General features: G+C 38.5%; 9 protein-coding genes across 9 annotated transcripts; 7 read left to right on the top strand and 2 right to left on the bottom strand.

Moving 5' to 3' along the window:
• Window positions 1-4,796: 4,796 nt before the first annotated feature.
• GCK72_012176 (uncharacterized protein) lies at window positions 4,797-7,105 on the top strand (the record flags this gene model as incomplete). The annotated part of the gene is made up of 5 exons (XM_003105364.2): window positions 4,797-5,022; window positions 6,622-6,683; window positions 6,734-6,823; window positions 6,870-6,971; window positions 7,022-7,105. The coding sequence occupies 5 exons, from the start codon at window positions 4,797-4,799 to the stop codon at window positions 7,103-7,105; spliced, it is 564 nt and encodes a 187-aa protein (XP_003105412.2).
• Window positions 7,106-7,191: 86 nt separating this feature from the next.
• On the top strand, window positions 7,192-8,654 carry GCK72_012175 (uncharacterized protein; the record flags this gene model as incomplete). The annotated part of the gene is made up of 5 exons (XM_003105396.2): window positions 7,192-7,254; window positions 7,302-7,427; window positions 7,471-7,663; window positions 7,710-7,841; window positions 8,470-8,654. The coding sequence occupies 5 exons, from the start codon at window positions 7,192-7,194 to the stop codon at window positions 8,652-8,654; spliced, it is 699 nt and encodes a 232-aa protein (XP_003105444.2).
• Window positions 8,655-9,240: 586 nt separating this feature from the next.
• GCK72_012174 (uncharacterized protein) lies at window positions 9,241-9,956 on the top strand (the record flags this gene model as incomplete). The annotated part of the gene is made up of 3 exons (XM_003105399.2): window positions 9,241-9,283; window positions 9,331-9,464; window positions 9,510-9,956. The coding sequence occupies 3 exons, from the start codon at window positions 9,241-9,243 to the stop codon at window positions 9,954-9,956; spliced, it is 624 nt and encodes a 207-aa protein (XP_003105447.2).
• A 706-nt stretch (window positions 9,957-10,662) lies between these two features.
• GCK72_012173 (uncharacterized protein) lies at window positions 10,663-11,309 on the bottom strand (the record flags this gene model as incomplete). The annotated part of the gene is made up of 3 exons (XM_003105303.2): window positions 10,663-10,759; window positions 10,813-11,224; window positions 11,270-11,309. The coding sequence occupies 3 exons, from the start codon at window positions 11,307-11,309 to the stop codon at window positions 10,663-10,665; spliced, it is 549 nt and encodes a 182-aa protein (XP_003105351.2).
• A 1,038-nt stretch (window positions 11,310-12,347) lies between these two features.
• GCK72_012172 (uncharacterized protein) lies at window positions 12,348-13,270 on the bottom strand (the record flags this gene model as incomplete). Its single annotated transcript, XM_053728894.1, has 2 exons — window positions 12,348-12,852; window positions 12,897-13,270. 2 exons carry the CDS (start codon window positions 13,268-13,270, stop codon window positions 12,348-12,350), a joined length of 879 nt encoding a protein of 292 aa, XP_053583666.1.
• Window positions 13,271-13,455: 185 nt separating this feature from the next.
• GCK72_012171 (uncharacterized protein) lies at window positions 13,456-15,849 on the top strand (the record flags this gene model as incomplete). Its single annotated transcript, XM_053728893.1, has 6 exons — window positions 13,456-13,635; window positions 13,682-14,022; window positions 14,072-14,151; window positions 15,235-15,371; window positions 15,418-15,686; window positions 15,735-15,849. The coding sequence occupies 6 exons, from the start codon at window positions 13,456-13,458 to the stop codon at window positions 15,847-15,849; spliced, it is 1,122 nt and encodes a 373-aa protein (XP_053583665.1).
• A 1,407-nt stretch (window positions 15,850-17,256) lies between these two features.
• GCK72_012170 (uncharacterized protein) lies at window positions 17,257-18,019 on the top strand (the record flags this gene model as incomplete). The annotated part of the gene is made up of 4 exons (XM_053728892.1): window positions 17,257-17,293; window positions 17,342-17,478; window positions 17,525-17,793; window positions 17,842-18,019. The coding sequence occupies 4 exons, from the start codon at window positions 17,257-17,259 to the stop codon at window positions 18,017-18,019; spliced, it is 621 nt and encodes a 206-aa protein (XP_053583664.1).
• Window positions 18,020-18,313: 294 nt separating this feature from the next.
• Window positions 18,314-19,051, top strand: GCK72_012169 (uncharacterized protein; the record flags this gene model as incomplete). The annotated part of the gene is made up of 4 exons (XM_053728891.1): window positions 18,314-18,359; window positions 18,408-18,541; window positions 18,590-18,849; window positions 18,895-19,051. The coding sequence occupies 4 exons, from the start codon at window positions 18,314-18,316 to the stop codon at window positions 19,049-19,051; spliced, it is 597 nt and encodes a 198-aa protein (XP_053583663.1).
• A 758-nt stretch (window positions 19,052-19,809) lies between these two features.
• On the top strand, window positions 19,810-20,667 carry GCK72_012168 (uncharacterized protein; the record flags this gene model as incomplete). The annotated part of the gene is made up of 4 exons (XM_053728890.1): window positions 19,810-19,855; window positions 19,902-20,035; window positions 20,083-20,342; window positions 20,388-20,667. The coding sequence occupies 4 exons, from the start codon at window positions 19,810-19,812 to the stop codon at window positions 20,665-20,667; spliced, it is 720 nt and encodes a 239-aa protein (XP_053583662.1).
• Between the last annotated feature and the right edge of the window lie 264 nt (window positions 20,668-20,931).

The following is a 20,931-nucleotide window of genomic DNA, read 5'->3' as shown; positions in this document are numbered from 1 at the left end:
TTAAAACTGTGAAAATCATAAGATTTCGAAGTTGGCAACAGTTTCTACTAGACATAAGAGAATAGTTCGAGTATCGGACCGTTTTGTTTCTGTTTTTTTGCAGAAATCTTACTGTTCCGACATAGCGATAATAAACCGATCTAATTGTAACCAAGTTGTAAAAATTGTAAGATATTTTAAAGAAACAAGACAGGATGAAGACGAATGGAAAATAATATGTTGTGAAATTTTACTAATTCACCAACACTGTTAATATTCGGAGACAAAGGCCACTTGCTTCTCTTTCTCGGTTTATAGTCAGTTTGAATAGCTACGGGTACCGGGCATAATTGATCCTCCTAACACTCCTAACTCGTTTGTTTTTCTTGATTCCTATTTTTTTCTGTTCCACTGTGTCATCAATTAATGGTTATTCCTCTATTTTGTAGTATAGTTGGTTGGTTTCAGTTTTTTGTTGTGAATCTATTCCAATGGATCTGATTGTTCATATGGCATCTAGAAATCCAATCATTTCAGTAATTTTTGATGATCCAATTAGTCTATTGTTTCAAGGAGACTGTATTTACCACCTATTTTTACGATCACTCAGTTTTCAATTCCATTAGATTCGATTCGTAACTTACTATTTTTCCATTTTTCCCGATAATGATGTATCAAAGTCACGGTTAATAATTGTCCTAGGAGTAACAACTCAGGTATTTTTTGGCGAGGGTTGGGCAGTGAAACTGTTAAATGGGCCATGTGGCTATTGAATAGGGCAAATTGCCCACAAAAAGGGCCACATGGCCCAGTGGGCACTAGTTTGGCGCGGGTTGGGCACAAGCTGGAGAGTTGGTTGCCGAAAGGAGAGGCTGGTTGGATGTGGGCACGAGTTGGGCACCTGTTTGGCCCCGGTTGGGCACCACATTGGCCCGAAGTGGGCACAAGTTGAGAAATCGCGCTCTACAGCACACGCTGATTTTTCACCACGATTTTTCTAATTTATTTCGTTTCTTTTTCAATTCTTTCCTCCTTCTATTTTATGCTACTTTTTTCAATTAGAAGATGAGACAATCTATACAGATCCTCCGATAAAACAGGTAAGACGCTACTATTTTCTTTTTTTCTTTTTTTTCTTTCAATTTTTAACAAATTTCAGCGGAACAAGAAATAAATTCAGCAATACGAGCATCTTCATCAACTACGCGCTCCGGCTACTCCACTGCTCGTCTCTGTTAATTTTCGCATTTCCTGTAGATTATTTGTTTTAATTTGTATTTTTGTAACTTTTACTAAAAATTATATTCTTCTCCTGTATTCCTAATCCCCATTTCAAAGTTTGACAAATTCTAGTTTATTTTATCGTATTACTCCCCATTATTACTGAAATTACTATTTTTGTTAAATTTTGATGAATAAATAGTAGAAAAGTACAAAAATGTGTAATCTGGTTAATTATAGTGCTAAATGGTAAGGAGCGAAAGGAGAGGAATGCTGCTCGTTGTACCAAATCTCGGCACTTTGCCCACGAAATGGGCCATGTGGCCCTCAAAATCGGCACGAGTGCCGGCGTAGGGCAGGCCCCGCGGCCCTTTTCTCTCGGCCATGCTGCCCATTTCGTGGGCAAAGTGCGAAAAAATACCTGAGAATAAAGTTTCCTGTGAAATTAATAAATTGCCGTTTTCTTCATCTGTTTTGCTGTGTTTTCACAGACTTGTCAAAAATCGGGCCGGCCCGGGCCGGGCCGGGCCGAGATTTTTCTTGACCGGGCCGGGCCGGGCCGAGATTTTTCTTGACCGGGCCGGGCCGGGCCGAAATTTCTCTTGGCCCGGCCCGGCCCGGTCGGCCCGGATTCGAAAATGGGTACCCATTTTTACCATTTTTTTTTTGAAATTTTTCGAAAAAAAGAGTGAAAATGCTTAAATTATCATACATAGGTATTCACATTTTGATTCAATTTTGAATGTTAATTCGAAAACCATACTTTTTTCAAAAAATTTCAAAAAATTTCCAAAAATTTCCAAAAATTTCCAAAAAAAGTTCAAAAACAAAAATGTTTCAAAACGGGCCGAGCGGGCCGGGCCGGGCCACGGCCCGTGACAAGTCTGTGTTTTCACAGTGTTCAGAAATACCACTGCAAGTAGCCCTTCACGATTTCAATAAGTAATGGTTTGGGTTTGTCAAACACAACTTTGCATACCTTTTGATTCAACTCATTGTTTCCGTATTGAAACAGTATATAATTTTATTTTGACATTTATAGAAACCACAATCTAATTTGACATGTGTTTATCAAATTGCTGTGAGACTAAATTTTTAAATAATATTATTGTAAAACGGTAATACATTGATGAAAATGACAGAAACAAGGAACATGCCCATTGATTAAAAAAAGACTCAATGTTGGACGAAAATTTCGAATTTGATGTTTTTAACTTGCGATTTTCCTATTTTTCTCAGACTTGTCACGGGCCGGGCCGGGCCGGACCAAAATCAGGAAAAATCTCGGCCCGGCCCGCTCGGCCCGTTTTGAAACTTTTTTTCAAAACATTTTTTGTTTTTGAACTTTTTTTTGGAAATTTTTTGCAGCTTTTTTGAAAAAAGTATAGTTTTCGAATAAACATTTAAAATTGAATCAAAATTTTTCGAAAAATTTCAAAAAAAAAATTGGTAAAAATGGGTACCCATTTTTGAATCCGGGCCGACCGGGCCGGGCCGGGCCAAGAGAAATTTCGGCCCGGCCCGGCCCGGTCAAGAAAAATCTCGGCCCGGCCCGGCGCGGGCGGGCCCGACTTTTGATTTTTCTAACTTCTTGTGAGTGTTTCTATATTTTTGTCAATCCGTGTAGACGAGGATCACCAATGAAGAATTCGATATCCCAAACCATTATTCAAAAGATGAAATAGTAAAACTTATCACTTGTCCATTTCAGATGCATTATCAGCCAAAAATATTTCCATTTCAACAAGATCGTAAACTGTAGTATTTGTTAATTGTTGTTATTAAGAGATCATTTCAAGCTTCAACCCATGCTTTCGTTTTTTTCAATTTTAGAACTTCCAAACATTTATATTAGCTGCTCATTTAAGAAAATCCCTTCAAATTTCATTGAAATTATAACCAGTACACATTTAGAGAGGTTTGCATTGTTCCTGTGGCTTCTTTTATTGTAAGCAACAACATCGAATTCCTGACAATCTGATATCTGTACTACAGTATTTCAGTTCCAAAACTTGGATTAAAGAAAGTTAGATCGAAAACGTTTCTAACTCCTTTTTATCGCACAAAAGATTTAGTTTTGTTACATTGTCATTCAATTTCCATCAATCTTCACCACTTTTCCCTTCTGAATTATAAACAATTTCTGCATACATCACAGTTTTGCTCCTGCTTCAACTATCAGTGTAGCCGCCTTTCATCCAAATTTCCTTCTCCCTAAAATTACTATTTCAAACAAGCCATGTAAAATGACAGCGATTCTCCCCATTACTATGTTAGAATTCTAAAACAAACTATCCAACGCTTATTGTTTCAGTATCATGGACAGTTTTACTCGAGATTATTAAGGACTAGCTATGACTAAATCGAAAAAAAGCAATTATCGTACCAGAAATGAGTTGTCAAAGTAACAACTCGGTTTTTTGAAGTTTTTGTGTTTTCAATTATGTAGTTGTTCTAAAATGAAGAGCATTGTGTTTAGTTAGAATTTTTAATTTTTAAACTAGTTTAATAGTTTTCGTTCTATAGTTATAGAATTACCCATCTTGTTCTTTACTTTGAAGAATTTTTGCTTTTTTCTCCGTTTTTTTCTGACAGATTTTCTCAAAAATTCAATACAATTTCAAGAGGATGATATAACGATATTATTGTATTGTGTCATGATTGGAGATTCAGAGGTACCGCTTCTAAAATTTTGCTTCATGTCACTTTGTGAGTTCTGAAATGCATGTGTCATGACTTCAATAACAGTCGATGGTGGATGAGATCGACTAGCTTTGATGATGTGAAGCAGTGAAATTGTGAAAAAAAAGTTTTGCCAAGGATTTTCAAAACGGATTTCGCGGGCTAAAACACTTTAGTTCACTTCTGCACTAGATTGCTTTGAAAATCCTTGGCCAAACTTTATTTTTTCACAGCACAAGCTACGTTGAGGAATAAACTGAAATCGGAGTAAAACAACTTACTGAATCTTGCTAATGAGACAGTAAAATTCAGTCTCGTAGTTTTTGTTTCAAATAAAACTGAATGAGAATAATGTCTAATCGTTTTCACAAATTAAGTTTTCAGTTTCTGAACGATAAGATAATTGTAGACAGTTAGGCTCTGATAGTTACGAGGACATAACAAGAATTTTGAAGTCATTTGACGACAGGTTTAGTGGAATATACATGTTTTTGGGTCCTCCCTGGTCCTCTCAATGCAATTTGGCCCTCTAAACTAGGAGAGAGCCAAGAATTCGAAGTAATCAGTCTGATGTGAGATTAACATTTACTAAAAATTTTCGGTTTCCTGTTGGTTTCATCTCAAAATGTTTTTTTCGTTCACATTATTTTGTTCTGAGAAATCTTATCACTGTAAACCTCTTTACAATTCTTAGAACTCTCATGTGACCTAAAACTATTAAAAATAATTGTTCGATTCCTCCAATCACCAGCTAGCTGACTCACTAAGATCCAATTACAGCTTCCAATTCCTACTCTCCTGCAAATTATAAACAATTTATGTTTATATTCTCCCATTCCTCCGCCTACCTTAGGCTCCTCCCCTCCTCTCCCCGTATTCAATATTCCAAACAAACCGTCGATTCGTCATATCAAATGACAGCGATTCTCCCCATTACCAACTCCAAACCCACTCCTTCTCCTCCTCCTTTCCGACGACTTTTCGTTAGAGTATTGGAGGAAATCGCATTTGAATCGAAGATCCTTGATACATTTCTGATGATGATTCTCTTTATTTGTGTTCTCGGGGTCCTCGTGATTTCTCCACAGTTTTTACAAGTTTATGGAGCACAGGAGTTCAAGGGATACGATTTGAGAAGAGGTGAGTTCTCACGGTTTCAGGGGGTTTTCATAGTTGAGTGCCTTATAAATTCAACAATGTCTAGTAATTGTACGGATTAGAGAAAGCTATTCGCTATGGAAAGTTTCAGAATTTAATTAAAATCCACATTTTTATGAGTAGAAGATAATTGAATGATTAAATTTCTTGACTGACCTGAATAATTTCAAACTAGTTGTGTAAGTTGGTTCTTTAAATCGTACTGGCTGAAACTAGAGTACGATTCCATTAACAACATATTCCTATCCAAACAAGAAAGATAAATACTCTTGATAGGCTTGTTATCTTCAAAACATTTTCAACATTTGAGTCAAATTTTACTGTTTCTTACACGTTTTTTATCTGAAAAAGTGCTTCACAACTACTCAGATTGATCCTTCCTCAATGCTTTATTAATTGTGTAATTTGTGAAGTATCACAAGAAGAATTACTTCAGACGTCTTGATATTCTAGATGTCCATTGATGCTTCTGAAAAATACCGTTTCAATGATAGCAGAAAATGTTTCAAGGTACCAAACGACAATAGTAACATATTCGCGGCTCACAAATAATAATCCACAAATCTGTCTTTTATTTTTTTGTATATTTTGCCTGCCTCACCGTACTGGACCAATTTTAATGAAACCTGAATAGATAATAGGCTCAAAACGTTTTATGATATCAGAAACTAAGAATATGACACAAAACTCCCGAAAACGTTTAGGACTGACCTTTATCACTTTTTAGAAGCAGTAACTTTATCGAAAGTACATATAAATAAAACTTCCAAAAGTAATTGAAGAAAAAAAAAACGTTTTGGAATTAATGTTGTTCATGAGCATTGAGACCATCTATTACTGGAAAAAGACGTGTTTCAAGTTTATGAGAAATTGAGAAATCTCATATTTTTTATTTAGCGGGTTACAAATTGAGCGTGTTAGTCTTAAGAAGACTTTTTTTGGAACCCAAGAATTTAGCTGTGTTTCATAATTATCATATGCGGAATTCGTTCTAGGGTGAGCATACATTCGAACTTGTCAATAATACAACAGAAATAAAAATTACGTTGTTACCTGTACATAGCTTCACCAAATACAGAATTCTAAAAAATTCAGGGCAGATCTTTAACAATTTCGATAAACAGTAACTTCTGTGCTCCTGTCCTGAATTAAAACGGCATCTTACCTTATTTTAATGTAACCAGTCAGTGATTTGATTCTTCTTTTCAATCAATAAATTTAATTTAATTAAAATTAAAAACTTTATCAAAACTATAAACAAAAACTATCACTGCAAAAACATAGTGTTTCACGTTTGTGGCAAATTGAGACATGTCGTTTTAGAATGATCAGAATCAATGTGATCGACTATATTTTTAACAATGGGTGCCCAAATTAAAAACTTTCTATTCACCTTCTTCGTCTTCAAAACTTACAAAAAGTATATTTCTTCTCCTTACTGTTTCATAATCCTGATTTTGACTCACAAGCATTTTAGTAACAATAAATATACTGCTATATAATAAGGTATTAAAAATCAAAATACTGACTCCTAATTTTATGAGATAAAATTTTTGATTAGCAATCGATATCCGATTTCAGATCCCCCAACGCGCCTCCTCTCCAATCTCATTGAACATTGCAGAAAAACTGATTGTGGAGATGTAAGTTTTTTCCTTATTGATGAAACCCAAATTAAATTAATTGTTTTCAGCGCGTTCAATCTGCTGCAATCTTTTTGGATGACATGGTAAAACTTCTCGTTGACCTCGATGAAAAAGTGGATCCTGGATTCTTGGCTACAGTAAACCCCCCTGAAAACTATTATCGGTAAAAATACGTAATTTCAGCTCGAAATGTTCGCCATGGACCTCCAACACTGCAAGGACGCTGCATGTCTCATTGATTTCGAGGCGGAGAATGGTCAAGTGTTTGCAGTGACTCTTTCGAAGGTATGCAAGTGTGCTCTATTGATAAAAATCTTATTTTGAATTGGTTTCAGGCCCTGAATCTTATCCGTGAGTCACCAGAGCGAGCGGATGAAGTCGTCATGCGTGGATACCAGTTTGCGGAAATTTTCGGATAAAAAATTTTGGTTTTTAAAAGCGTGACCTTCTGTTTCTAATCCTTAAATAATTCATTTATTATTATTTTTTAATTAAAATAAACGATATGTTGCATTTTTCTATCGGATTAATCACAGATGAGGAGGAAATTCCATTGAAGGAAGTGGAGGTAAACTTAGAAAACCGCGACGCAACCGCAACGCACCCTGACTCTAGGCTTCCCCCGATGACCGTATAGAAATGATAATTTTCAACAACCTCGGGCAATTCAACACGGATTTTTTGGTTTACTGTGGGGACATGGAGATATGGAGTGCCAAGGAGTACGGTGGAGCGAGTTTTGTGAGTCGGCGATTTTTATGTACATATAGACTTCCAATGTTAGGACCTCAGTCCACATGACGGACAGGAATTGATGGTGTACCATCGGGACTCAAAAAAGTTGAAAATTCTCCTGGAGCTAAAGAAGGCCTACAAAAATGCAACGGATAAACTCGCCCATTTTTTTGTGAAATCTCCGATGCCCCATATTCAACTTTGTGTGGAAGGGGTACTGATTACGGCTCTGGTGGATACAGGTATTTTTATTGGCTGAAAAATGAGGCCTAATTTTTCCTCTTCCAGGTGCTCAACTCTCCATCATCACTAGATCCTTGGCAGAGAAGTGTGGGATTCTGGGAAGGCTTGATTCGAGATTCCAGGTGGATGCTCAAGGGATTGGAGGGGTTAGCAAAGCGATGGGGAAAATTTTGGAGGGTACGTTACGTCATAGCTCTCAGGGTGTCTAAAATCTATACTTGTCAATCCGGGTACTCGGCGCCAAAATTTAAGATTCAAATGTTTTCGAATTTTTTGAAATTTTTTGAATCTTATTGGGAGAATGTCAAATTTTCGACTTCGATTCACAAGGGAATTCCTTGAAATGTCCTTTTTCAAATTACTCAAGAATCTGGCACCTGATACTTTTGAGTTCCTAGATTCCGAATCTGAAACACAATTCTGCTTAATCCTCCTGTGAACCGAGTTATGAGCAGTCAAACTTTTCTCATTGGATTGGCACGCGGTCAGTAGCAAAAAAGCTTAGCTATAGACAAAGTTTGACGGCTCTTAACTCGGTTCACAAAAGGATCCAGCCGGATTTTAATTCAGATTCGGAATCTACGGACTTGAAAGTATCAGGGTCATAATTCTTGAAACGTTTGAAAGAAGACACTTCGAGGAACTTCTTTTGTCAAAATTAGAAGAAATTCTGAAAATCTTTCAGAAATTTTCACATTTTCAATGAAAAATTGAAAATTTTGGTTCATTTTCTGAAAGCTGGCTCGCTCGGGGCTTCCCGGGCCTTGAAAAGCAAAAAAGCCACAAAAAAATAAAATATTTTCAGTGGAACTTGAATTCTCCGGCTACTACCTCCCTGTAGTTCTTACTGTATTTGAGGAGTGCACCCTGGGATCAGAGTTGATTATTGGAGTGGATATACTCACTGCATACAATGCGAGCGTGGATTTTAAGAAGAAGGCTGTCAGATTTAATGATGAGGTGGAGGTGGAGATGCTGAAAATGGATTGATTTGAATAAAGTTTTTTTTTGGATTTTAGGATACAGTACCATTTTCAGTCGAAAATGACCAATTTTGAGAGGGTATCATCATCTGACTGTCCCACAAAGTGAATGAACCATTCAGAACAAAAATAGAACTTCATTGTTTGTAGTTGACAAAAAGAACACATCTTCTAGAAGTTAGTAGTCGGCAAAGTAATTTCTCCGTCAAATCGACCAATTTCAGTGCAAAATAGTGCGATTTTTGAGCTGTCGTCTTAAAATTACTATAATTCTCTAGGGAGTGTCCGTTCAAAAAAGTTGTCAACTACAAAAATGAAGCTCTATCTTTGTTCTGTATAATTCTTTAAAATTTTATTGGGTGTGACAATCAGAAATACCATCTCACTCTCTCAAAGTTGGTCATTTTCAACTGAAAAAGATAAAATCGGATATTTTTCTGCACGGTACTTTATATTTTCGAAAGAAATTTAACGTGAACTTTATTATTTTTGACTTGAGATAAGATCTCCGAAAATTCCCATATAAGCTGCGAAATCTCAAAAATAGAATCAGTATTCAATTCTCCTCAATTCGAGAATAGCCTCCTTGAGTGATGAACGTCTTCTACTTCAGCATCTTCACTCTTCTACTCCTTGGTAACTTACCCACTGCCCTAGTACGGTACCTGACTACCAGTTTCCAGCATTTCCGGCTTCATCCCATGGAACCCGTGTGAAACGTGACCTGAGTCCAGATGTCCAGAAGAAATTGGTGGATGAGTTGAACAAGGATCGTCAGGAGCTGGGAAAGAAGACTAAGTTGACGTTTGCACCCTTGGTAAGACGGAGAGAAACGGAACTTATTAGAGAAAGTTTCTTCCAGAAATACAATGCCACTCTTGAGAAAATGATAGATGGCTTTGCTTCGAAAAATCCCTGTGAAGCTAGGGAAGATGACACTTTCCATTACAGTTTCGCTAAACTGAAAGTTAACGACGCTGGACAAAAAATCATAAAAGAAAACGCTAGAAGCAGACTCATCCATTTTGCCTTTTTCAATCCTCGACAAACTAGCATTGCATGCTCGAAATCCCTCAAATGCACATTCCCATATGATAGCGACCCAAGCATTCAGATTGAGTTTTATGGAGCTTGCATTCTAGGGCCATTTGGGAAGAATGGAAACATCGATGATGAAATGTATAAGAAATTTGTGAAAGCTGGAATACCATCGGTGTCGAAATATGCGGATATCATTGGAAATGGAGCAGCTTCATCCACCTCCTACTTCTGTGTGATGATCCTTATTATTTGTGTGATTTTTTTCTAGAGAATAAACGATTTTACCAGGAGCTTGCTTTGTTTCTCTAAATTGTTCTGGTTGCAAATCCTTCCTGTTACAAAACGGGAATTTTTCTTAGTTTAGAGAACCAATAGGGCCCTAGAAAACCAGATAGAGCAGAATTCAAGCACTGAGATCTCTGAAATTTTTGAAAATCCCTAAGTGATGTCTGAAGTGATTTTAAAATCAACTACAGTACCGTGCAGTAAGGCCTTTTTTCAGTTGAAAATGACCAACTTTGAGAGGGTATTACGGTATCACTGGTTGTTGCACAAAGTAAATTATGTATAAGCTGTACAGAACAAAGGTTGAGCTTCATTTTTGTAGTTGACAACTTTTTTGTACGGACACTCCCTCGAGAGTTACTATCATTTCAGGACGACAGCTCAAAAATTGCACTTCGCTTTGAGGGAGAAATTACTTTGCCAAAGCTTAGTTCTCTAGGGAGTGTCCGTAACAAAAAGTTGCCAACTACAAAAATGAAGCTCCACCTTTGTTCTGTATGGTTTATACATAATTTTCTTTGTGGGACAACCAGTGATACCGTAATACCCTCTCAAAGTTGATTATTTTCCACTGAAAACGGCAAAAAGTTGGTATCTTTTTGCACGGTACTGTAGAAATGTCACAAATACAAATACTCCTCAATAAATATTTCTTTATTTCACATTCAATATTAAAAACACCATTGCTTCTACATCGGCGCTCGACACAACCCATTATCCGTTTTCCCATATGAGCACTGAGATCCAGGTGCACCATGGTTGACTTTATCGAGCGACCAATTTGATCTGAAAGGGAAATTCATATACCATATACCCAAGATACAAGTTTATAAACTCACGATGGTCCTATCAAACAGACACTGACAATGCTCGACGCAGTTCCCACAATTGGACAAGGAGTTTCAAGATCAGTGCATCCGATTTTGAATTGTGGTGGGAAGCCGAAAGCGATAGTTCCAGACTCAACAGACGCTTGTTCTTGCTCTTTTTGGGTGCCAGAATTGATACGTGATTGAGTCAATTTGTCGTATAAAACTGCTGTCATGTAGTTGGCTCCAGGTTTTCGAATGCTCTCACAGGATAATTGGCTCGCCTTTTTCTCAAAGTCATCACTCCAAATCATTTCATACATATCAGCGATCTGTCCAACTTCTGCCAGTTGTTTTCTTTGGAAATTTATCAAATCCAGAAGTTCTTGGGAGGCGGCGTATCTCGCGACACGTCCGGATTGGACAAGAATCGCATTTTGGACTGGAAAACTTAATTGGAGGGGTTTAATCGGGGAATTCAACATACCGCAGAGAAGCAGAAGGAGACCGAGTGGAGTCCAATTCATAGTTGTTCAACTTATGAGTAAAATTGATTAGATGCTTCCTCTTATATAGAGAAAATATAATAGATCTTATCAGTGAAAGGTCACGGTGGAAAATTTGAAAATTTGGCGTCGCTGAAAAGAAAAGTGGGAAAACTTTTCATAACGCAAAACAGAACAGTAGAAAAACTCGATATGAGTCAGCATATTGTGAGTCATTCTATACATGAAAACACATTGAAGCAAAACAACAAGAAAACTAAAAATAAACTAGAACATTTCTATGACACTTTGAAACAACAGTTTCAGAAACGAGAAATACTCGCAACTGAATTTTATTGGCAGTTGTGTGTTATCTCGGAATATTCCAAGTTTCTGGTTTCAAAATGTCCCAGACCAGGTCCTAACTATGATGCAAAGTAGGTTTCAAAACCAGACATTTCAAAACTATGACATTGCGGCACTGAACATGAAAGTATTCTTAAAAATTGTTCCGCGACGCTTCCCAACTAGTCATCTCACAACTCGTGGTTTCACAACCGCATCCGGCTTATGTTTACCACCAACAATGGTTCCAAACCCGTAATTTGTTAACTTCTACCGTAACCTCATATCGTTTCTTGAATTCCAGAATCGTTCAAATTTTTTTTTAGATTAGTTGTAAAAGTTTGTAGTTGCAAAATCTAAACTGTTATAGTTTCCAAACGTTCTGTTATGAAATGTCGTTGACAACTTTTCTGTTCGGATATTCCATAGAGAGTTACATATGTATTGACAAAGTAATTTCTCCCTCAAATCGACCCATTTCAGTTCAAAATAGAATGATATTTGAGCTGTCCCCTTAAAATGACCATAACTCTCTAGGGAGTTCCCGTACAAAGAAGTTGTCAACTACAGAAATGAAGTTCCACCTTTGTTTTGTATGGTTTATTCATAATTCACATTGTGGGACAATAGGTGATACCGGAACACCCTCTCAAAGTTAGAAAATTTCAACTGAATGGCCAAAAAAAAGTATTCATTCAAAAAATTTGTTGGCAAGTACAGTACACAAGTTCTCTTCTACTTTTTCACAGCATCCACCGCCATATCCACAATTTGATTTCCAATTATGGTACCAGCTATACCGCCTGCAGCACCGAATCCAACCGTTCCGATAACTGGAACAGTAACCGTTCCTAAACTTGCTCCGATCGAAAATCCTACAGAGGCGGTGATAGGGACGAACACCGCCTCTCCCACGCTTCTCACAATATCTTTTTTGTGCTTATCCCAGTAGTCCTTCCCTGCCTTTCCTGCTTCGTTTGCTACATGAATTCCTACTTCCGCCAATTTTTCACCGACTTCTGCTGCTGTTCCTACAGTCAAATCCTTTACCTTGTCTGCCATTTTAACCGCATCTATTGCAATTTCACCCAAGCCCTCCGTCACGTCCGTTAATACTTCCACAAGTCCTCCGAGAATCTTCCGACGATATCCATGCTTCAAAACGCACAACCCATTGTTGCTCGGAGTTCTGTATCTGGAGCACTCGGAACCAGGTTCTCCATTGATTGGTTTATCCAACCTGAGACAAGAAAATTGGACTCCAAAAAGACAAAAAAAACATACGAAGAGTCAGCAATGATACTGATAACCTCTTTCCCAGTCTCCTCACAGTATCTCTTCTTGCACGCCATCACAGTACGCTCCGGTGCGGCCAACAACTTCACAATAGTCTCCCCACTTTCTTCGATATTCCAGAAGACCTCCACATTGTTGTCACTGGTCACCAACGGGTTGGGACAGGTGTGCTTCGGAATCTCATCAACCATCTCCATCTCCAATCTCTTATTGTATTTCAGCTCGTTCATATTTGCAATTCGATGAACGCCAGCGTACTCGGCACGTGCTTCGTTGATCTTCTGAAGGCATTTCTTCTCGGGAGATAGAGCTTCGCTGAGGAAGTGGCAAAGGAGCAGTGATATGACCAGGAGTGTCTTCATTTTGAAACTATGAGGGTTCTGAGAAATTCAGCGTCTTTTATAGTGGTAAAAATCAGATAAGATCGTTATCAACGTAAAAAATTAGTGCAGATCTTATCAAAATGTTTTTTAAAAAAAAGAAAAAACTTTCCCTATAAAAGAAATGAATTTCAAAAAAGTGCAACAGTTCGAAACTTCTCTTTTTGATGATGAAGATACTACTGCGTCTTGCCTTCCTCCTCGTTTGTTGCCATGCTCTCACATCGAACTTCTCCAATTTAACAAAACGTGCCACCGCCAATGAAATGCAATTTTTCATCAGTGCCATCAATGAATTCCGCCAAAAAGTTGCCTACGCATACCACATTGCTAACATGTATGAATTCGTAAGTCCACCCCACTAAGTATCACCTCGAAATTCCAAAATTCCAGAGCTACTCATTAGAGCTGCAGAAAGAGGCGGAAATGATGCATACGTGTGCTGATGTGAAAGTCGGAGCCAACTATATCCCGTTCTTCCCGCCCGATGCAAACACGTGGAAGGTTATAGAGTCATATGGGATGTCTCAAATGACTGGTCGTATGGATAAGCTCACTCTGCAAAGATTCGGATTTGCAATGAGAGTGGTGGAGGGGTTGATGCATCCGCTGGAGTCGAAAATCGGATGTGCAGAGTTCAGGGAGCCATGTGTGGCTACTCTAGATCCAGTGACTCAACAGTATACGCAAATTGTGTCGATCAATTATGAGGCGATTTGTCTTCTGGGGCCATTGTAAGTTTTTTTTCTCCTTTAAATTCTTCACAAATGAAGTTATTTCCAGATCCAACAACACCATACCGGTCATCATCAGAGGTCATGCTGGATCCGCGTGCCCTTCGAAGAATTCTAGAAATGGATTGTGTGAGCCGATATATGAAGGCGTCAATTTCAACGAACAATTTGGAATCGGGACCGGGAAAGCGACAGAGTCTTCTCAAAATACTATTTTCTCGATGCTTGCTTTTGTCATTCCACTTATTATTTTTGTTTGAATAGATCTGAATGAATGAAGTTTTTACAACGACATTGAGAAAACCATTTCCACTGTCTGGAAAAAGTTGAGACAGAAAAAGGTGAAAAATTAAAAAGTTGAAACAGTAAAACGCGGAAACAGTGAAAAGTTGAGATTCTGAAAATTTGTAGCTCTAAAATGTTGAGACAGTAAAAGGCTGAAACAGTAAAAAGCTGGCATTATCATCATAAAACTTTCTATCGATCGTCCGAAGTGGCGAATTCAATTTATTGTGCTTCTGAAAGCGTTTGTGAACGAGCCTTCAGTCGTCTTAACAATATTTTCAAATCCGACAGATACCACGATCCAGTTGTGGTGGAAAAGCGTATGATTCCTAAGCAGATAGGATTAGTTCATAATTTTATTTTATTTGATCTATTTGATATTTGGCTTCTTCTGAATGTTTATGGTTTTTTAGAGAGTTATAGTAATCTTATGTGAACAGCTCAAAAATCACTCCACTTTGCACTGAAGTGGGACGATTTGAGAGAGAAATTACTTTTTTGATATGTAACTTGCTAGGAAGTACTCGTACAAAAAAGTTGTCAACTACAAAAAAAAGAGCTCTTTTTTTAATCTCAAGGATTAATTAAAAATCTACTTGATGGGACAATCTGTTATACCGTAACACCCTCTCAAAGTTTTTTGGCGGGTACTGTATATGATCAACAGCTTGAATTAAAATTCCAAAAAACAAGAAAAATTATATTTTTTTGTTCTTGAACTTTCCTTATTTTTCCCGATTTTTTTTGAGAAAAGATCTCAGAAACTTCCATATAAAAGAGGCGGAAAACCAAACATAACCAATCCAACCAATTCAACAACTTCCATCGAATATTGGACAAGATGCACCCCCGCATCCTACTTCTCCTCCTCTCCTGCGGTTTGTCTGAAGAAAGTAAGCGCTCAATTTCCACTTGCACAATTTTCAGCACTTCTCGCGTCCTCTGCTCCTATTATGGCAAAGAGAGATACAAGTGGTACGGATCGAAAAGTGATTCTTGATGAGATTAATAAAGGACGCCGTAATTTTGCCAAGCATGTCAAGATAGCAAATATGAATGAGCTGGTAAGTTTTCTATATCGAGAATTTCAATCTGATTATTTTATTCTAGGTTTACGACGTTGGATTAGAGAAGATAGCGGAAGAGATGACATGTCAGGCACAAGCAAATGGTCCAGACTATATGGTTGCATTCTTCCCCGATGAGAGAGGATTGAAGACATTTCTGGAAGTTTCCCACGATCGACAAGTAGAAGTGGCTAAACAGATAATGGGCGGAATGTTTATACCGGATCAGACTAAATTTGGCTGCATTGCTCTTAAAGAACCTTGTGAGGGTCCTGGAGGCAGCATTCCTGTCAGATGTGTGGTTGGACCAAAGTGGGTTTGACAACTGAGAAAAGGATCGTAATTGCTTAAACATTGCAGAACCGTTTTTCAAACCTCGGATTTTAAACAAGGAGTTGCTGGTTCCCAATGTCCGAGTGATAGAGAGGCAGATGATGGATTGTGCAGATTGAAAAACGGATGGTTTATTTCCTAGAAATGATCTGTGAATTGACCTGCTTTGAATCTGAATGTCTCTATTTGAAAGTCATTATGAATGAAATTTTTTGATTTTGTCTAAATATGTACATCTCTTTGGCGCGGGATATTGTCAAAGCAGACGATATGAAAGGAGAAGCCTTGATAGAGAATTAGGAGAGGATTTGAGCGGAGCTGTACTGTTGATCCTTGAAAATGACCCAAAATTCAAATTGTCCTCGAGGCAGTGCTGGTGCGTAAGACAGTCTGTAAGACATTGTGCGATAGTGTTGATCTCGAAGGATGCATCGCAGACCTTGCCTCCATAAAATACTTTCGAACCCAGATAGCAGGGGGAGCAAGGGTGGGAGCCAGATAATGAAGTTTTAGGAGGGAGGCCTGTGAAATGTGGGTAAAATGTGGGTCAAAACAAAAAAGCCTTTATAGCCCCCGCAGGGCATCGACGAATCCGGTCCGTTGTATTTCAGTGACATAGAACTCGCCGGGATCTACATATTGGTATCAGAGTTGAGCGGAATGCGGTTTTTGAAATGGCGGAAGGCGGAAGGCGGAAAGCGGAATGAACATTTTTTGGGGGGAAAGCGGAAGGCGGAAGGTGGAATTGAAAAATATCGGCGGAAAGCGGAGAGCGGAAGGCGGAAGCGAAAATTTTTTGGCGGAAGGCGGAAGGCGGAAGGCGGAAAGCGGAATGGAAAAAATGCCAAAAGGCGGAAGGCGGAATACAATTCCGTTTTCAAAAATACGATTTTGGCCTTATTTTGTAGTAAAAAAAATAAAATGGTTAAATTTGTGTTAAATTTTGTTTTTTCGGTTAACACTGATAGCTTTGCTGTAAAAAACTTCAAAAATATCAGTAAATCGGAATAGATGATCAAATTTTTCAAGCTGAGGAAAAAATCTTTAAACAGCGGAAGGCGGAAGGCGGAAAGCGGAAATAGGAAAATTTTTGGCGGAAAGCGGAAGCGGAAGACGGAATAAAACATTTTTCGGCGGAAAGCGGAAAGCGGAAGGCGGAAAGAGAAAAGTGGCGGAAAGCGGAAGGCGGAAGGCGGAAGGCGGAATTCCGCTCAACTCTGATTGGTATACTTTACAGATCATAAGACTGTGTTTCAAGCAAGTTACGTGCTGGCCCGAGACAACCCTGTTGGCTAGTAAGCTAAAGCCTGAAATATATAAGCCGAGATAAAACAGCTAGAAACCGTTCACCTCCTCCCAATCCTTGCCCCACAACCCTATCTCATCACTTTAAACTTACAAGAAAAGCTATTATCTTTGATTGCAATCTTTTCCTTCGTGAACTTCTCTTTATTTTTTTCTGGTGATAAAATCTCATCAATCCTTATATAAGGAAACGAAACCCCCTACAAAATCAATCAATACAACCAAACAACTTCCAAAACACAAGATGCGCTCCAGCATCATACTTCTTCTCTTCTTCTGCGGTTAGTTCCATCTCCAATCGATGACCACGCCCATTCTTTCAATTTCAGTGCAATGTGTGTCTCCTGCTCCTGTCAAAGTTAAACGGGAGGTGTCTGATACGGATCGAAAAACGGTTCTTGATTTGATTAATAACGAACGCCGTAAGATTGCCCAGCATCTCATGATAGCAAATATGAATGAGCTGGTATATCTTCAATATTGAGAGCTTTAATCTGATGATTTTCTTCTAGGCTTACGATGTTGGATTCGAAAAGATTGCTGAAGGGATGACGTGCCAAACGCAAGCAAATGGTGCTAACTACATGGTTGCATCCTTCCCTGATGATACAGGATTGAAGAAAATTCTGGAAGTTCCACGCACTCAACAAGAAGAGGCGAGTAAAAATCTAATGGGTGGCATGCTTATACCGGATCAGACTAAATTTTCCTGCGTTGGTCTAGAAGAACCGTGTACTGGTCCCGGAGGAACTATTCGTGTCAGATGCGTGATTGGACCAAAGTATGTTTGCAAAAAGAAAAAAGAATCGTAATTGCTCAAAAATTGCAGAACTGTTTTTCAAACCTGGGATTTTAAAAAAGGAGTTGCTGGATCCCAATGCCCAAGTGATAGAGAGGCAGCTGATGGACTGTGCAAAGCAAAGAATGGAGCTGAATGCCTGAGTGGAAACGTAATCACATCGTCAATTATCGTGTTCTTAATTTCTTTGTACGTCTTCTTGCAATGAACCTTATGATATTGTGTTTTTTTGTTGAAATTCTGAAAGAATGTGCTTCACAGTATTCTCAACTAGAATTACGATTCAAGTCAATCAAGCTCCCTGGCAAAATTAGCAATCATCCAGAATTCTATTAAAGATGAAACAACTAGAGAAGTACACGCTAAAGATAACAAGCGTGCTCCGCATTCATTTTTTCTTTGTTTTTTCTCGAGATAAGATCTCTCAGTGCATATATAAGCCGGCGGAAACTCACTCAAAATCAGTTCAACCAAACAAACAACTCCCTGTGCCTATTGGACAATGAAGCTACCGATCCTCATTGGAATCCCCCTTCTGCTCCTTTTCGGTTGGTAGAAGACTCACAATGGAGAGAAATAAGAAAGAATGATTTCAGCTCAAGTGGTGTACCCTGCGGCGATTGTGGTCAAACGGTCGACTGATGCCGAAAGAAACCAATTAGTGGATCAAGTTAACGAACTCCGTGCGCAAATGGCAACAGCTGCCAAGATCTCGAACATGCACGAATTGGTGAGCTCTTCAAACTTAGAATTGGGAATTGAAAAAGACAAATTCCAGAGTTATGATATGGATCTCGAGAGACAAGCCGAGGCGATCAATTGCGATGCTCCACCGACTGGTTCTTTCATGGTTGCTGTTGAACCGTCGCCGGAAATGGCAGCCCAACTCGAGAAACTATCACAAGAACAACAGGGACAGATTGAACATGCAATGATGGACAATGCACTCAAAGCCTTTTTCGGTCCAAAACAAACTCGAATTGGATGTGCACAACTCAATCTGGATTGTCTTTCATCTGCATGTTTGATTGGTCCCCAGTTAATTACATTCCAATTGGACACCTCTAAATAATTACTTTTCAGTAGCAGTGTTTCGGAGAGTGATGCCATTAAAGGAGAACCCGGATCAAACTGTCCGAATGGGAAGACGTCGAATGGATTGTGTAGAGCAAGTGGATATAACTGGAGAAAATATTTCAAAGGAGTCAGAAAGGCAAGACAAATTGGTTCAGAGTGGTGAAGTCAGAGAAACGATGGAAGTCTGGAAGAGTTTTTCATTTCTGATACCCGTTTTATGAATAGAATATTGAATGAAAATATAAAGTTTTTGTTTTAAATTACTTGCGTCAGATTACTGTTCTTGCTATAAAAGTTAGGCTTTGAATGCCTATTTATTTCTAAACCTTTCTGTAAATAAACGGATAATCTTGGAAATATGTCAACTCTGGTATCGAAGATCCTACTGTGCAGAGCTGTGCGGAATTCCTACCGTTGACTTTCAATTTCTGACTGTCTTTCTCGCTAGTTTACTTTCAACGCCTCTTTCGTAATAAATTTTTAATCTCTTTTTACCCAGTTCTTAATGGAGCATTTTTCACAAGAAGCTGTCAAACAGCATGATTCCTAAACAAAGTTGTTTTCCGAGAAGTGAACGAAACTACTTTTTACAGGAATGCGAAGAGTACCAGTACAATGATTCTTACCGGGATCCAAGTTCAGACTACTGAGGCTTCGGGATGGGTTGAGCTATAGACTCAGCCTTCGCAAGTTTGTATTTTTACAGCTTTACGAAATCTATCAAATTGAACTTGTTATCAAAAAAACATCATATTCACGTCTAATAATCAAAGATAACGATCTTGCTTTGTATTCATTTTTTCTTTGCTTTTTTCCCGAGATAAGATCTCTAAGTGCTTATATAAGCCGGCGGAAACTCAATAAGAATCAGTTCAGTCGAAAGAATAACACAGTCGAACAACTCTCAGTGCCCGTTGGACAATGAAGCTGCCGATTCCCATTGGAATCCCCCTTCTGCTCCTATTCGGTTGGTAGAAGACTCACAATGAAGAAATAAGAAAGAATGATTTCAGCTCAAATGGTGTACCCTGCGGCGATTGTGGTCAAACGTACGACTGATGCCGAAAGAAACCAAGTCGTGGATCAAGTTAACGAACTCCGTGCGCAAATGGCAACTGCTGCCAAGATCTCAAACATGCACGAATTGGTGAATAGTTAAATATGTTCATGGAAATTAAAAAAGATCTATTCCAGAGTTATGATTTGGATCTCGAGAGACAAGCCGAGGCATTGACTTGCGATTCTGAACCTAAAGGTTCGTTCATGGTTGTTGTTGAACCGTCGCAGGAAGCGATGGCCCAACTCGAGAAACTATCACAAGAACAACAGGGACAGATTGGACAAGCAATGATGAGCAATGCAATCAAAGCCTTTTTCGGTCCAAAACAAACTCGAATTGGGTGTGCAGAATCGAAATGTCCTGATGCTGGTGGTGTATGTTTGATTGGTCCCCTGTAAGTTATAATTTAGTTTAACACCTCTAAATAATTACTTTTCAGAACCAGTGTTTCGGAGCGTGACTTCGCAAAAGGAGAACCCGGATCAAACTGTCCGAATGAAAAGACGTCGAATGGATTGTGTAGAGCCAGTGGAAATAATGTGAAACAACCTGATGCCGGTGTAAAACAACCTAATACGGATGCGGGTGTGAAACAAATGGATGTAGATGTGAAACAACCAGATGTGAATGTTAAACAAGAGGAAGGAAACAGCTCAACTGGATTTGTGTTCTCAACCGTCTCAATCATTGTCTCCTTTGTATTCTACAACTTTTTCTGAATAAATCTGAAAATGAAGTACAATAATGTTTGATAGCATTGTATTCAGAGGAATTAATTGCTTACCAGAAAAATTACGAGATTTTAAGATGAATTTAGATGTTGATAAAAGCTCTTTCGTGAGACTAACTCGGTTGTGGTCGCCATGTTTTGCAAAAAAGTCTTAGTTTTACACTTTCTTCCAATTTATGACAAAGTGCATGTTTGATTGGTCCTCAGTAAGTTATAATCTAGTTTGACATCTGTAAATATTAACTTTTCAGAA

Source organism: Caenorhabditis remanei, chromosome IV, assembly GCF_010183535.1.
Source record: "Caenorhabditis remanei strain PX506 chromosome IV, whole genome shotgun sequence".
Lineage (NCBI taxonomy): Eukaryota > Metazoa > Nematoda > Chromadorea > Rhabditida > Rhabditidae > Caenorhabditis > Caenorhabditis remanei.
Note: the sequence above shows the minus strand (reverse complement) of the source record. Positions and strands in the feature narration are given on the sequence as shown.